The sequence below is a fragment of the Danio aesculapii genome, chromosome 4 (assembly GCF_903798145.1).
Source record: "Danio aesculapii chromosome 4, fDanAes4.1, whole genome shotgun sequence".
Lineage (NCBI taxonomy): Eukaryota > Metazoa > Chordata > Actinopteri > Cypriniformes > Danionidae > Danio > Danio aesculapii.
Genome location: NC_079438.1, coordinates 37,877,429 through 37,894,732, shown reverse-complemented (window position 1 = coordinate 37,894,732; position 17,304 = coordinate 37,877,429). Strand labels below are relative to the sequence as shown.

At 37.1% G+C, this 17,304-nt stretch overlaps 1 protein-coding gene across 4 annotated transcripts in view; it reads left to right on the top strand.

Annotated features, from left to right (window-relative positions):
* The window catches only part of syt1a (synaptotagmin Ia), a 286,593-nt gene that overhangs the window by 245,099 nt on the left and 24,190 nt on the right, over positions 1-17,304 (top strand). For 3 of the 4 annotated variants that reach the window (XM_056455587.1, XM_056455585.1, XM_056455586.1), the window contains 2 exons: positions 9,962-10,134; positions 16,070-16,195. In XM_056455587.1, coding sequence (XP_056311562.1) covers positions 9,962-10,134; positions 16,070-16,195 — 299 coding nt within the window. The remainder of the gene's footprint in view (positions 1-9,961; positions 10,135-16,069; positions 16,196-17,304) is intronic. The other variant, XM_056455588.1, reaches the window with a different exon arrangement.

Here is a 17,304-nt window from a genome sequence, read left to right as displayed (position 1 = left end):
ACGTTCACACTAGCTAAACATATCGTACTCTGACTTCAAATGAACCCGGGTGCAGACCAAAAGTGTCAAAGCACCCTAAGAGCTCATCTATGGTGCCAATTTGGTATGGTCAATTTACTTATGTTGTGTGTTTTTGGACTGTTAGAGGAAACCGGCAAACCAGGGTGAAACTCCACGTGAGCACGGGGAGAACATGCAACTCCGCACAGAAATGTCTTCTGACTTTAATCGGTGAAATTCTTGCTATAAGGCAGCAGTGCTAAGCACTGGGCTGCCGTGTCGCCCTATCTAGAAAAAGGAGGCAGGGTGGGAAGGGGGATTCTTCAAGACGAAAATAACTTAGGTAAGAAACTATTTATGGTGAGTTAGGAATCATCTGATTGGTGAATCATGTGTTAGCTAATGCAGCACCAGCCGTGGTCAATCATAAGTGCGTGATCCTCTCGAATTAGTTTATGAATAAACTTCAAAGTGTTTTCAGACATGTTGATATTCATTTATAGACAACATGGTACAATGCCTTAACTAAATCCTTTCTGTGGAATAACCCTGATTTTCAATCACAACAAGTGAAAACACTTGTTATTTCCTAGTAATAAAACAAATCTAAATAACAATATATATTTTTAATTTAGAAGAAATGCTATTATACAATAAAAACTAATATTAACACTTTATTCAAACCCATGCCTAGAAAATGCTTTAAAATCTTTCAAAGGGTTTCTTTCAGTTATTTGTTTGTCACTAAACACATTATCTTAAAAAATGGGATGACAGACACCCGATTAGCAGTCAGCAGATGAGAACGTACAAATGAGATGGAGAATAAGGGTTTCAGTTTGTTTGTTGTCCCTCAAAGCTGTCGCCTCTGATATTCTGAGCACCATAATCAGTGATATTATCAGTTTCCAACCAGAGTCTCATCACTGGTGTCACTTACCATCCCAACACAACGAACATCACAGACCAAACAGCAGCACCGTCTGTAATAACAAAAGATATCATCTCATATGAATGCTGTTGACAGAGGATATGAGAAGGGTGGATATTAATCTGCTGGCAATATCTCATGAACTGTTATCACACTTGTCTTTTTTCCTTCAAATATATTTTCTTATATGAGGTCTGTAGTTTGTCATTAAATGATACGGTATGATTTCCACCTTTCAGAAACGCGTATGATTTTCTACCGACTATAAAGGAGAAAAAAATGTGTAGACGGTCATCCTAATGTGGCTAGTGGCTCATTCACCTGCTTCTAAATAAATCTGCTAGGTGAATTTTACATCGCCTAATTAATATACATGAGCCAGGCTCTCTTTTCAGATTGTTCCTCCGCCTCTGAAACTTTACTAAATGGATATTGAAATTACCACCCATCTGCTGGACTGTAACGTAACCACATGGCATGATAAATCACTTCCAAGTAATTTTCTTTAACACAGAGAGTATCTTTGGAAGTGCAACAGGGTTGTCTTTCTCTCGTGCTGAATAACATGCTCTAGTACCAGGGTTAATTGACCAACGGCGTGCTGTCAAAACACATTAGTTTGGGTTGCCAGTGTGTGGCGTATTACACCGATGGATCATTTTCTCTGCGCTCAGTCCGTGCGCTCACAATCACGGCGCACTCTCAATCAAATCACGCCTGTTAAGACATTGAGTTTCTTGTTGCATTTTGGCGTGTTAACAAGTGTGAGAGTGGGTAACTGGACCCTGCGGCATGCCGCCTGGGGATAGATCATGTTACTGTTAGCTTCGCGTTAGCAGGCAACACAACCTCGCTGGTCAGAGACGCTCGCATTACATTCTGATCAGACAAACAGTGGGATAATGAGACCCGAGCTGCCCAAAGAAAAGGCTGGCATGCTTTCACTACTGCTGATGACCAGTTTACTTATATTTTTGCAGTCTATTTAAATGAGAGAAGGACGGTCATTTTTTGTTTTGTTTTGTTTTAAGATGAATGCCATCAAAACATGCCTATGCCCTTGCAATTATTTCACCCTACGGTTACTTTTTATTTGTAATTTTTGTATGTATTTATTTATTTTTCTATGTGCATGAGGGTGGTTAATTAACAGCAGTATTTAATTTTAAGGTGAACTATTCCTTTAAACTGTTCATGTTAATTAGTTAATTTATATAAAAGGTTAACAAATACAACACTGGGTTTTAATAATGATTTAATATACGTTAAATATAGTTAATTAAAATCAATAAATTCTGTAGAACTATTTTCATTGTTAGTTCATATATATATATATATATATATATATATATATAGATAGATAGATAGATAGATAGATACAGTAGATAGATAGATAGATAGATACAGTAGATAGATAGATAGATAGATAGATAGATAGATAGATAGATAGATAGATAGATAGATAGATAGATAGATAGATAGATAGATAGATAGATAGATAGATAGATAGATAGATAGATAGATAGATATATTGTCTTGACCTTGTCTACATGCGTTATAATATAATATAATATATCTATAATTTGCGTTAATGAGCAACTGGACAGGTGTACCTAATAAAGTGGCCAGTGTGTTTGTCTGTGTGTGTGTGACAATACAAAAAAGAAAAAGTTAAACTGGTATTATTTTCCTTAAATGTTTTATTGAATTTTTTATTTATATGACATATCAAATGGAAATGCCTGAGATATATTTTAAGAGATTCACTCAGTACCTTTTCTTAAGTAATTTTTTCACTTTTTTTATGTGGGTGTTGTGAATATTAATTTGAATATTGATAAATCTGAATACCCAAAGCTTCAGACTATATGTCAGCCAGAATCTACAAAGTTAAATAAACGCATTAAAAAATGACTTAAACTTTTTGTCACATAATTCTGTCAGATGTTGGGTAAAAATAGCCATGTACATGCAATAAAGTACATGCATATTTATGATGTTTTTATATGAATGCGTTTTCCCGTTTTTGCTGTCTTGCACTGCAAGCAGACGATAAGATTCTTGTGTAAATCTGAGATGCCAATCTCAGAGTCCTTATTGTCTGGATTCCCTGGCATGGCTTCCTAAAGCAGCTTGCTACGATTTTTGTGCAAGCCCAGTCTGATAAGTCTGATGCTGTATTCTTTTGTCACAGAAAAGGTGGAGAGTGCACTCCAGATCTTATTCACATACTCGATTGGATGGGGTCGAGCCAGAAGGACTCTCACGTCCTCGAAAGCAATAGCGAGATGGCAGACTTTCTATGGCATCTACCCCCAGTCGTGTCATTGTTCTAAGCTGTGTTTGGCTTTGAATTGTGCACCACAGCAGTCCTGGATTTGAATAATATTCCTCTGTGATTGGCTGTGCAGTCACACAGTCCAGCTACAAAACCTCATTTTGTGCTCCTTGTTGAGAGTTTATGTGTGCATGTGCACAGCGGAACGAGAGATAGCTGCTTGAAGTTGAAGAGCACATGCTTGCTCTGCAATCCCAAAGGACAATAGACACTTACACAATTGAGTTAATTAGAAAATGTTTCTATTGCTTTCTGGGTCTCGGGTTCTTTTAATTAAGAAACACAAAAGTGTCTTTCAGAATAGGACATTTGCTCGATGAAGAAGATAAGCGCTCGAGTTTATTGCATTGAATGGTGCAACATTAGACTTATTTGCATTTATTAGTGCACAGCCAATGCAATTTCACTTCTAAACAACTGAGCCTGATATGAGAACGATTTTATTTAGTTTATTTTTTCTCTCAACGATTATAAAAGTAATCTAATTGCTGCCGCAGACTGTGTGATTAAAAATACTGCTAATGTACTCATAGCAGTCAATTTGCTTTGACTCAAGCTGTGCTTGTTGTATTAAACATAATTTTTTCATAAGCTTTCATTATAAAAGTGTCAGAATTGCTCATTGTCTGTTGTAGCACTAAATGGTTCTCACCGTCGACCTTTACAGGTCTTTAATATGAGCTCTGCGCTCTCTTGTGAGATGCTGTACCATGCCATTTGGAGCCAAGGCATTTCAATTCACGTTGAATTCTCGTTACTTAATGTCCCATTAAATTAAACATAATACAATTTTTTTCATTTTCATTTCATTTTCATTTTTTTCAAGCAATCATTTGCTTACAAAAAATACTTGCATATTAAAATGTATAATCAATTGTTCTCCTCACTTCCAAAATAAGGTGGAACACTGCATTATGACATTAAATTCAGTATTCTTTTTCTTTTATTTATTATTGAAAAAAATTAATGGAAATGTTTTACATCTCTATTAAAGTATATTGAGAGGGCAGGGAAATTTTACTCTGCTTGAAGAGTTGGGTGGAGCTAAAGAGCTCTTTTGGTCTGTTTTGCGATGCGTATCTCTGATTGGTGGATCACCAATGTATGATGCCCAGTAGAATGAATAATGCATTTTTTTCTACATTAATTTCGCTGACAATCATGATTGTTTCAAAAATTATTCGAATTAATGCAAATGGACAAGAAAGTTTATCAAAAGCAAACTTTAAATATGTTTTTAAAGGGTTAACAAATAATATAAAAAACTAAATACAACAATTGTACGCAAATCGTGTGCTCAATAGAATCTCTTTGATTCCAAATTAGCTAAATTCTACTAAGCTCCGTCCAAAGCCAGATTTTAAATTCATATCTCTTTTGTACTCATTTGTACATCTGGGTGTTTGGTTTGTTCAAATGTTCTTAAGCTACTTATACTTATTAAGCTGAAATGTGTAATGTCATGTAAATGTGTTACCTAGATTTATTTTAGCGGTTAATGGTCAAAAATGACTTAAAATCTAACCAGAACAGATAGGTTTTTGCCCAATATCCTGATTTTGCGTAGCATTTAATGCCTTTATTGGCATTCCAGTAGTTTTATTCATGTGCGCATGTCCGATTGAGCGTGCGAGGTAAACGTCACACACAGATTTTCTTCCAAATGTTTTTCGTTAACTATTTCACTCCTACCAGTCCTTACTGTGGACACGCATCTGCCGGAGAGTAATTGGCAAATCTAATGTAAGCACATTTTCTGCCTGGATGGTTTACCGATTTGCATGTAAACACACATAAACTAGTTTGTCAAATAATCTGACTGTTGGTAGTTCTTGTGCATGTAAATTGATTTATTATCATTCTACATCAGGTACTTATCTTGACAAAATATGCATTGACAAATTTCCCAGTTCAGTTTGACATGTTTCAAAGTAGGACATTTTTGCATTCAGTTGCACATTTGGAAGTAGGACATTGACAGAAACTCAGCTGTGTATTCCTGCATGACACTGCTGTTGTGAAACGTCCAGTAATGATAGTACTTGAAGCAAAATGATGGTTCACCGGTGGGTCTAAGTCCAGGATGGCTCAATGCATTCTACAGCTCGAGTCCCTTGTGGCAGGGTTTGCACAGAGATGAAAGGGGCTCTTTATTCCCCAAGTGATTTGATATTCAGGCCAGTAGTGGAGAAAAGAGCAGGAGAACAGGTTTTAACAGGTTTGAGTAAGGGTCTGAGGCTAGACAAGCTTCAGGAGCAATTATGGTCTAAGCCACGAGCTTTCAAAGAAGATGGGGCAACTGCCCAATAAGAGTGGCCTTTAAGATGGCTGACAGACTCTCCTTTGTTTGGAAAGAGTTGAAATGACAGGGCTTTGGAAAAAGCTTTTAGAAAGCCTGGCGAGAGAGTTTTTAAGTTTAGTTTTTTTTCACCTTTATTTGTATTATTTTTTCTTTTCATGTCTCAAACCATGCCAAAATGTTATGTCAAATGAGCAGAACACATTTACTCGGCTATTCAAGATATGCAAACTAACAAATTTGAATGTCAGCAGGAAACGCTATTCACAAAACAATTTTCTTTTAAAAATATGATGTGGACAGGTCTGCTGAATAAATGATTTTATCCAGCAGAAGTGAATATATTAAAAGTGCATTAAAAGTTTGGTTCAATTGTTGACTCGACAAAACCACTCATACATTCAATAAATTTTGTGCATATTTTAGTGCATTTGAAATAAGCTGCTAATCAATTTGCTCTTAAATTCAAATAAACTCAAATTTGGTTTTTAACATAAGTCTTTCCATGTGCTAAAACAATTGATTGATCGATTGGATAGATGTTGTAAAACAGTAGTGAATGATACTGTGCTAGGAAGGAAAAAACAAAGGGAAAAAGTAGTGTTGTCACCTCCATTACCCCACAGCCAAAGCGAGGCCGTGGGCTGATGATCCCAAAGTTACTTTAGACTATCACTCACTGTTTTTCCTCAGAGGAGAGTGCTTATCGATTTTGTCAACAGCCAATTGATTTTTCTTTCTTTCTCTCTCTCGCGTGCTCTCTTTATCTTCCCTGTTCGCTCTCTCTCTCTTTGGATCTTGCTGTGGGAAATGTGTCCTGCGGTACCAAGTCTAACCCTCCTGGGAGACAGGAATGCTAGCATTTATTTTAATGTTTCTCTACTGCCAAATGAAATATAAAGTCCTCACACCATGACAATCAAAACAAAAGATGTGTTAAACTGAAGGATGTTTAGAAAAGAAAAAAAAAAAAAAAACTCAAGATATTAGACGTGCTTTCAATCTTAACATCAAACTGTTCTGATGAATTTATCAATGAACAAATGTAAATTTATTAACAAAGATGAATAAAACTGTAACAAATGCATTTCAGATTGATAATGCATTAATTAATATATTGTAAAATATTATCATTTCCTGCCTTATTTAATTATTTCAAATTTTCAGTCCAAATATGAGCTTGACCAGTTTCTTTAGGTGCACAGTCATGTGAATATGCTGAATATACAAGTGCCAAATACAAGATGTCTTTTGCGCACTGAATCTGACATTATTTATACAGTCCTTGACTCCGCATTGTCCCGAAGCAAATCAAGCACATTGAAATCTGGAGTGGGAAAATGTGCTCTTTTTTTCTGGGGAAATCTGCTTTCCTCAAAGTTGCCATTCGGTTGCCAGGTGTTTGTTGGGTTGCGCGCGAAAGCCGTAATTACTGTATGAGACTCTGAATGCAGGATTCTTCCACCACATCTGTCTACCAATTATTCCCAGCAAATGTTGGTTCGGGGAGGAAGCTTTTCTGGCGTCTCGGAAACTGACATTTTCGTATCTGGTGCTTGTGCTCTGTTGACGCATGCAGTTTTAGCCCTGCTGTATAGAGGCGTCGCTCTTTCTCTTGGCAGGAGGCTGTTAATCTTGTCGAAAAGCTGAGGAGCTCGATTGTCCTCCCTTGACAGCACTCGCTGGAGTTTGGAGCTGTATTTATAAAGTCAGGACTAGAAGAGGAAATACTATTTTCAGTTACTCTAGCACAAAGTCTATCTCGGTCCTCCATGGATGTCAATTGCTCACAAATATTTTAAGCAAGTATTTAGCATTTTGGCCAATGTGAAGAAATGTTTATTCTTTATTAAACAGCATGCTTTATGGAGTATTATGTTCTGTTTATTTAGATGTCCCTAACAATCAAATAATTCAGTGTTGTGGGGGATTGTTTTAGCAGTGTTAGGCTCTAAATGTCTTTCAGGGGTGTTTAAATGGCAAGTTGTGAATGCCAGCGGCTCCTGTTTTCAACTAAATTGGCTGATTACTCTCACTAGAGCGTTGCAGCATCTCTGTCTGAGCGAAGATCCTTAATCCTGTGAGACCGGCAGACATGAAGGTCTCTGGCAATTGATCAAAGGGCGTCAACCATTAGACTGAAACTTTTCACTTTTTGCCTGCTTCTTTTCGGAGAGACATTGAACCGTAAAGCAATATACCTACTTGGAGTGGCTGTCTTCATAACAGATTTTTTCAGTCATGCGAGTACAGCTGTTATTTATTTAAATAGATGAAGTTTGATAAATGAACTGTTCGCCTCTTGGCAGTTTTGGTGAGATTAAAACAAACTCTGGGGTGATTAGTCTGTTCATGCGGTTCATTTGAATTAGTGTGAATGCTGCCGTCCAAATCTTGGTGTGCAGTAAATAAGATGATCAAGCTGGGACTGGATCTGCTTCCAGATGTGTTCTTTGAATAAAATATGAGTATATTACACCTAAGACATCTAAAGGAACCAAAAACAGGACATAAAGTCACAATATGTGAATATGTAAATAGGACAAAGATTAGGGTTTGCGATTAGGGTTGGCCGGTATGGTGTTTTGCATGGTGTGATGTAGAGATCTGTGCGGGACTGAATATTTAATCCTGCTTCCGCCAGGTTTTATTCCGCACCCGCCCGCTCCCGCTGTATATTCAGCCAACCCATTGCCCGACCCGCCCCGTCTCCTACCTGACCCGACTATATCCTGCTAAATTTAGATCTGGTTTCCAAAATCTCATGTTAAAATTGGGTACCACCAAAAGAGTCAGTTTTGTTTGCCCCTTTGTGATGAGCCCTGAGGTTTGTGGCTGGTGAGGCACTGACCTTCCAAAGTCAGATTTTCAAACATATCCACTCATTTGTCAACTACCAATTGTGTTTCATATATCATATCAGCATTATTTCTATACGCATACCAGGTATATATTGGGCTGAGGAAGAATGTCAAATGTATAGCAATTAAATATGGCCCCAAAAAACACCCAGCTGGATGCTACAGAGTCCAGACAGCCTATAACAAGATAATATATTGCTTATAATGTTAAACATTCACTTGTGGCTAACAGCCTCCCTCTGGGTCCTAATGCCTACTTGGTAACACGACTGACTCACACGTAGGTGCTGTAAACCTTGGGCTCCCAAGCAGCCTCCCGCTGGGTGCTAGTGCCTGCCACATGACAAATTTATTCAGGCGCTGCTGTTACACTGATAATAAAGCAAAAAAAATGCTAGTTCTGTCTAGGAACACAACATCAATTGGGGTCATACAATTGCAGGTCTGTGTGTGAAGAAACACACAAACAGAAAAGATAATGCATCAGCTCAGCCAGAGTTTAAATGTATCTGCAAAAATTTTGCAACGGTACTATAGGTCCAAATAAAAGAAAAGGGCAAATCCTTTTCATTTCCTAAATATTTAAGCTTATTTATGATAAGCCCTTTTGTTTATTTTTAGAATAACTGCCTAAATAAAGTGAAATAAAAAGTTAAAATGAAATAAAATCATAACTCATATAATGAAACAGAATACTGGTTATACCACACACTCCTCTTGTGATGTTGTAATGTTGCATTACAATTTAATACGGTGTAAAATGCATCTCCTTGGAGCAAACCTTAATTTGTTTACATAATGGAGGAAATCCTGGCAAAGTTTTGACTCCCGTAGACCACTTTAATCTTCACTTTTTAAAATGACAGTGTAAATGCAAAGTAGACCTCTGTTAAGCATATATTTTTCCTTTCTGGTCCTGAGTGAATGGAAAAAGAGAACTACTCTACAGGTGTGCACTGCACCCTTAAATTATTTCATCCGGTTGTGTTTAGGTTTACTATTCTTTATGTTCATTCATTCATTTTCCTTCAGCTTAGTTCTTTTATTCATCAGGGGTCGCCACAGAGGAATGAACCACCAACTTATCCAGCATATGTTTTACACAGCGGATGCCCATCCAGTTGCAACCCAATACAGGGAAACACTCACATTCACACACATACACTACAGCCAATTTAGTTTATCAATTGACCTATAGCGCATGTCTTTGGACTGTGGGGGAAACCTGAGTACCCTGAGGAAACCCATGCTAACACGAGGAGAACATGCAAACTCCACACAAAACTGCCAACTGGTCCAGCCAGGACTCGAACCAGCAATCTTCTTGCTGTAAGGTGACAGTGCCAACTACTGAGCATCCGTGTCGCCCCTCTTTATTATGTTAATTATTATTTATGACTTGACAGAACGCCCAATCAGATATTTCCAAACAAACCAAAAAAATTGTTAATGATTTCTCGCAAAATCTATTGTATAGTTTGAGAAAGTTTTGACTAAAATCATGAAGTTTTCCCTGTGTTTTGTCTCTTCAGTGCCATCATGGGCTATCGTTGCCATTGCATTCGTTGCTGTTGTACTAGTTGTCTCCTGCTGCTTCTGCATCTGCAAAAAGTGGATATTCAAGAAGAAGAACAAGAAAAAGGGCAAAGACAAGGGCAAGAATGCCATCAACATGAAGGACGTGAAGGACGGTATTAAAACCGAGGTAAAAACTTTTACTACTACTGCGGGATTAGCCTCATTCTTTAGTTGCATGAATTCAATATTTCCATAAGTATAATTGTACTAATGCATGATGGCAGTTAAGAATATGAATAAGACAACTCAGTCTAGATCTCGTCATCTGTTGATGATGATGATGTTGTTTCACAGCTGACTTTAATTGCAGGACTGCAAACCTGGGCATGTTACAGTTCATTAAAGTATTGAGCTCTTCTGTTTTTCTTGCATTTAGCTTAATTGAGTGCTGCATATGGTTAACTGTGCTATGAAGTGGTATCAACCCAGAGAAATGACAGTAGATAATGAAAACAATAGAAGAACGGACATTAATGCAGCTCGCTTTTTCCCCGCACACCCACAAATTATATGGAACACTGGCACTTTAACCCTAGTTAGCATGCTAATTCCATTAACAAGCTCGCAATAGTACACTTCTAACAGAATAATTGACAAAGTCAGCTTAATTCGCGGTGTAAGGACACTGGCTTTGAGACCATGCCAAGACCACTCAGATCCCAAATTAGAGACATTGATTTTCGAGCACAAAGCACAGTGAAGAGGAACAGACACAGATAATTAGCAACACTCTTTAAAAAAAACAGTGTGCCATTCCAGAGTGTCACAGTTCATCAGCGTCGAACCAAATCTGAACACTTGCTGGTGAAAAAACTGATATACAGCCGTCGCAGTATGATGTTCCAGAGAAATAGGAAATATATATACCATTTAAAATAAAGACTCATATTTTGCAACACAACCCTGCTGAATAAAACAGCTTAAACATAGCCTAAGGCTATATTTAGTTGGTCTCCTGGCCTGGCCAACCTGGTTAGGCTGATCTCTTTAATTTTGTTTAACCCCTGTGCAGCCATATGGACATTTTTTGTCTTTATCCATTTTATTTTTTGTGATCATTTTGACTATGTTAATGCAAACAACGTATATCTTTTGGCTAAATGTGTATTTTATTAAAATGAACTGAAATTGAGTCATAAGCTTTCATAAATCTAATTTACACTCAAAATATAGTTCCTCTCAGGACCTGTTCCCATTGAAAAGCATTCAAACTGCAATATTTCATCCTAGTCATACATTTGATTTACAGCCTTCCAATTTGGTAGCAATACTAACTATCGTATTCTAACTATCAGTGTTTCTCAACCACATTCCTGGAGGCCCACCAACACATGCATGTTTTGGATGTCTCCTTTGTCTGTCACACCCATTACAAGTCTTTCAGTCTCTGCTAATGAGCTGATGATCTTAATCAGGTGTGTTTGGTTAAGGAAATACGGAAAATGTGCAGGGCTGGTGGTCCTCCAGGAACGTAGTTGAGAAACACTGCTTTAAATGATCGCACAGGAGTTAAAGGAGATTGGGTGACTTGTCAGGGGGTCGGGAGAGCAGCTAACTCTTATTATTATTAACAAACCTGTTTATTTTAGCAGGGAATCAGCCACATATAGATTCCAATACATGTGCTTATTGGCTAAATAAGAGAGGTCAGTGAGTCATTATGCTTTATTTAGCCATTTAGCACAGATATTAGAGAAATGCACAACAATCGGACTGATATGACACCATGCAATGTCCTGCCCAACATAAGTCTTTGTTGTACTGTCAGAAGAAGGAGCTTTGAGCTTCACAGCAGTCATTTCTCCTGGTGTGCCCAGACTCATGTCGCCTTTGTGTGTGGTTGTTTTAATTTGTGTCTCTTCCTTCCATGTCCTCCTTATCTATGTTTTGTCTGATGACTTTGCGGGATTGCCACTGGCGGTAGGTTCCCAATTGCTGTTGGATCTTCTATAGCCTGCTGCAATGATTTTAATAGCCTCTTGACAAAAGGTTTACTCTAGTAGAGTAAAATATATGTAACTATGCATACAGTACATGTATATCTACAATATATATGTGTGTAAGTCTACATATACACATATATATGAATAGAGAAAATGCACTTGGTATGGCAAGGTTGAACCACATTGATTTCTTTTGTAAACTCACTTCTAATTTGAGGTCTGAAACTGAAAATGGAAATTGCTTAAGAGAAAGGACCAATTAAAAACAACAACAAATGGCTGAGAAGACTGTCAAAGTGCGGTCTGCATAACTGCTGGTGATAGGTTCCACTTGTTTGACTGCCCTTGGCCAAATTATCAGTACTCATCTGGTTCACTTCAACTTCAAATTGAAAAATGTCCTGAAGGAGGACAGCACCAACCTCATTAGCAGGACAAATTTGTTCAAGAAGCAATTTTCAGACACAATGACCAGACTGATCGTTAATTGGCTGACATGTTTTTGAAACATCATCTTTGCAAGTCAGATGGAAAGGATTATCATTAAAGGACACTCACAGCTGCAAAAACAAAGTCAAAAAAATGACTCCCTCTCATGTTGTTTAAAAGCCGTATGACTTTCATTTCTTTAACTGAACAGACATATTTGGGTATCTAGCAGAATCCAAAGCTGTTGTTTTTCTGTACAATGAAATTAAATGCTGATAATATATTTTAACTCTTGTGTTAGGTCTAGATTTTATTCATGTTGTGGATCAAATTGATCTGCACTGTGTAAATCACCATAAATCACATGAAAATCATTCAAATATCAGATTAAAGCAGTAAACGTTCAAAATTAATAATTCATTCTTTATTTCAGTAGTTATTTCCCAAATTTAAAATGTAATTAAAACAGTTTTAAACATGTTATCATGTTAAAAGGAGAAAGATTTAATAAAGTTTGAATGGATTTAGCCTGGTGCTAGTGTTTCTTCTCTTTTTTAAGTTCTGTGAAGCCACTTAATCATCAAATTAGTCTGTCAGATTGACCCCCGAACAACACAAATATCATTGAAATTAGCTACACTACAAAATATCCAAACTCAGTAAGCATGAGGAGTGAGTGACAAAATATATATTTTAAAAAGCTTTTATTTTTGACAACTTAAAAATCAAAATGGGTCAGACTGACCTGGAAAATAATAAGTAACAAGAAACAAGATTTAAAAGCTTTCAAAGAATTAATTTCAGTGAATAGCAACTTTATCGGTACATCATTATTCAAAATGTCATATGGACCACTATTTGGTATCGGGCTTACCAGTCGTTAATTTTCATCCATTTTCATTATGTGGAAAAAGAACAGCTCAACACCTGCTGCTAAACAAGTCCTGCTAAACATCTCCTTTTGCATTCTACTTAAGTAAAAAAGTCATACGTGTTTCAAACACTAACATGAGTGTGAATAAATGATTTCTGGGTCACCCAACCTCAAAAAGCTTGTTAAACTGAAAAGCATCAACGAGAATAGTCTGGTCTTGAGAAGTCAAGAAATTGGTCGAGAAGACAGTCATGAAATCAATTTCGTTCAGCCTTTTGCTTTCACACTTGTAGCCCGACAACTAATAAGACAGGCCTGGTACACATTATGATCCCTCCCACCAATACCTTCTGCTGGCATGATGCTTATAGCTTCCATGAGCGTGGTGATTATCACCAATTATTAAGGGTCATGACAACTGTGCCTCTGTGTGTGGAAGATCACGTCACAGAGAATGAGGGTCATTAAACGAGCACTCTTCTTGAGAACGTGAATGCCCTGCATGCTTTACCTTTGAGCGAGACTGCCCTTTCTGAAGGCAACTATTTCACAGTGAATGAACTGAGAGCTGAGTTTGCCTCGACAATCGCATGACAACAAACCTCCCTCAACATCCCCTTAACACTGTTTTAGACATTTAGACTATAGCAAGGGAGCTAATGGCACACCATCCACAACATTTCCCCACTGATTTGTTGATGCCAGAGATTGCTCTGCCTGAAATAACATAAAGGAAAATGTATTGTACAATGTATTTCTTAAGAACATCTGTCTGCTCATCTTTCCTAGGGTTGGGCGGTATGACCGATTGTAGGAGTTTTTTTTTTATTTATTTTTGATTATGGCCATATTAGTATATTTTACACAAATTTATTTATTTTTTTCGAAAATGCCTTCCATATCATTTCATTGTTTGTTTGTTTTTATTTATTTGATTATTTATTATGATGGATGTGTCATGCATTAAGAAGATTAAGATTAATTAGAAGGTTAATTATATGGAAGATTATTCATAACAAATGATCCAGAAGCCTCCCATCTGTGCAGAAATGGTATCTTATGAGTAGGACTGTTGTAAAACAATGCACATAACACAATTTACATAATTTGTGTGTGTGTGTTTAATTAAATTGTAATGCACATTATTTTTTTAACTGCAATGATTTTATGTATAGTGATTAATATGACTATAATAATAATAATAATAATAATAATAATAATAATAATAATAATAATAATAATAATAATATTAATAATAATAATAATAATTAGAGCTTGACATTAACACCTGCCAAATGCGGGTAGATTTCAGCTGTGGCGAGTAAGACAGTCGCTCCCACTAGCCACTTTGGCTGGTTGGAAATCATTTTTAAATGGTAGTATTCTTAAAAGCAGGGTTCAACAATAATGATGGCCCGGTATGCATGCAAATCTTAGAATTGAGAAACAGCAGGACTGTTAAAAAAATAACTGCGTTCGCATGAGCAAAAGAAAGCAGGTGAATAGCGAATGAGAGGATAACACGCGCATGCACAGGTAATGTTATGTGCACAACTGTTCAAAAAGCATGCGCGCTCCTGTTTCCTTTCGTGAAGCAATCATGCCTGGAAACGCAACTGGTGTTTTTTTTTTTTTTTTTACCTGCTTTTTTTTGCTTACTGTTATTTTTGTTAATATGGTTTAATTATATTTTATTTTGTACAATAAGATTGCTTTAATAGGAGATTAACTCCCCATTTAGTTAACTGGTGATCTGAGACCTTTAGCCAGGACACAGATAACATTGTTTTAGATACATGACAATAAATATTTCTAAAATGTCAATTTTTTTAAAAGAAAAGTTTTGTTTAATAAAAAGTGTATGTATACAGCTGTATTTTGCTTTTTTTTATGCATTATTTAAAATGTATGGCTAAGAAATAATCATTTATTTTTGGTGTGGTCAGATATAAATGAAATAATTAATGGTAAATCCTTAATGTTGAGCCCTAAAAGTCATGTTAAATAAAAAGTAATTGCAGTGCAACACTATGAAACCACAACCCATTTGCTCATGCACATTGAGCAAGGTCAGACACAACACACAAAAAAGTGAAATGCATGTGGACATAACACAAAATCTAAATCAAGTCATTTTAGCATGTCAAAGTAAAATTTATGCATATAAAATATATTTTCCCAGCAATAAAATTGTGGCTAGTGAAAATGGCGAGTGGCTAGTAATGTTGGAAATCTACTAGCCAAAGTGGCTGGTGATCAAAAAGTTAACGTCAAGCCCTGATAATAATAATAATAATATATTTTTTCAATTCTAAAAATTGATTTAAATATCAATAATGCAATAATAAAGTATTTTATGAAGTTCTATACTTAAAGTGACCACTGGTCTCCAATTCTCTGTGATGATTCCAAAGTGAAAATTGTTACAAGTTTGACTGGATGAGACTCGTTTAAAGCCATTTTAATATATCAATATATAGAACCATATGCACAGCCAATATGTATTATCATACCGTCCAGCCCTAGCCTTGCCCTCCCACCAACCTAAATTGCTTGCACTCATTCAATTCATCTTCTTGCAAGTCTTTCCACGAAAGCACACTAAAGAAGAGAAGGGGTTTATAACCCAAATCCAGTGCATCACTGAGCATGTCATGGTCTTAATCGCTGTGGTGTTTTAGTGCTTGCTCCCCCCCTAATAGAGGTGCGGTTGAAGAGCAGGCTGGTCCAGGGCGGGCCCGGCGCTCTGGCGAGGGCAATCGGGCAGCGCCAGCGTTGGGCCGAAAGGACTGACTGTTAGTGGGTGTCTCCTTCAGGCCTTGAAGGATGAGGATGATGCAGAAACAGGGCTGACGGATACAGAGAAAGAGGTGGAACCTAAGGAAGAAGAGAAACTTGGCAAATTACAGTACTCCATGGATTACAATTTCACAGAGAATACGGTAAGGGGCTGTCTCCGAATCACTGTCACTGTGTGTGGTGTTTAGTGAGGTCTTCTTCGTAAGTACTGCGTGCATGTCTGTCACATTGTAACCAGCTCCACTCAAATAACGTCCATTCCTCTGAGGTTATACGGTGAGTCGCTTTTACATAATTGAATGCTCACTATAAGCTGTGCGCTGCAAAAAAAAATACTAACTGAAAACGGGAAGATAAAGAGAACTTTGACAATATGAATCGCTTTTATTGCTGCGCTCTATTATTAAGTGCTATCTCTGAGAGCCAGAGGTGTTCAGACTTAAGAAATAATGCCCGTCATTCTGTAAACACACCAAACGGAGGGAAAGTCAAGGGCACATCACAGCAGTTGGATTTGAGTTTGAATCAGCTTCCTTCCATACTAAACGCTAAGCTGAAATTCACTGCAAGCCTCTTACATGCGGTTGAGCTTAAAAGCCGAGTGACTTCCAAAATGGTTGCACTTCCTTTTGTCAGATACTGGGTGACAGATAATTGAAGCCGTGCATAGTCTCACGCCCAGACAAGCAGGGGGAAAAAAGCAACAAACCTGAAAGAGCCAGATTATCTGCCATCAAACACACACAAATTACAGCTTTTATAAGCACTGCCACTACAGGAGCCTTTTCATTGTATGCTGTCAATGTATGAGTAGCGCTGAAGTGACAGAATGACTGGTAATGTGTTCCATTTATGGTATAAGAACAAAAATGAGATGTTCAAGATACTGCATTTCTTCTATTCTTTTACCATGTAACAAAATGTTTCAAATATCTAGTCTTCGTTGGAGGTAAAAGAAGAACGTGAGGGCAAAATGTAGCATGAACAAAGGAGCAAATTCACGAAACAGTTGGTTTAAATTTGTGGGGGTTATTTTGGCAGAAAAACCTGCATGCTAACCACCTGCCACCTCATTTTACCAGGCACTCGAGCGCTTAAACAGCTTTCTACCATTTTTTAACATTGCACTATTAAAGTCTGGGAAAGCTAAAACATCAAAGACAGCATGTGCAAATAAATGAAGCCATCAGCAGCAGGCACAATTTATTCTTAGCGAATTCCCTTCACAGAGTTTTTTTTTTCTTCTTCTTCT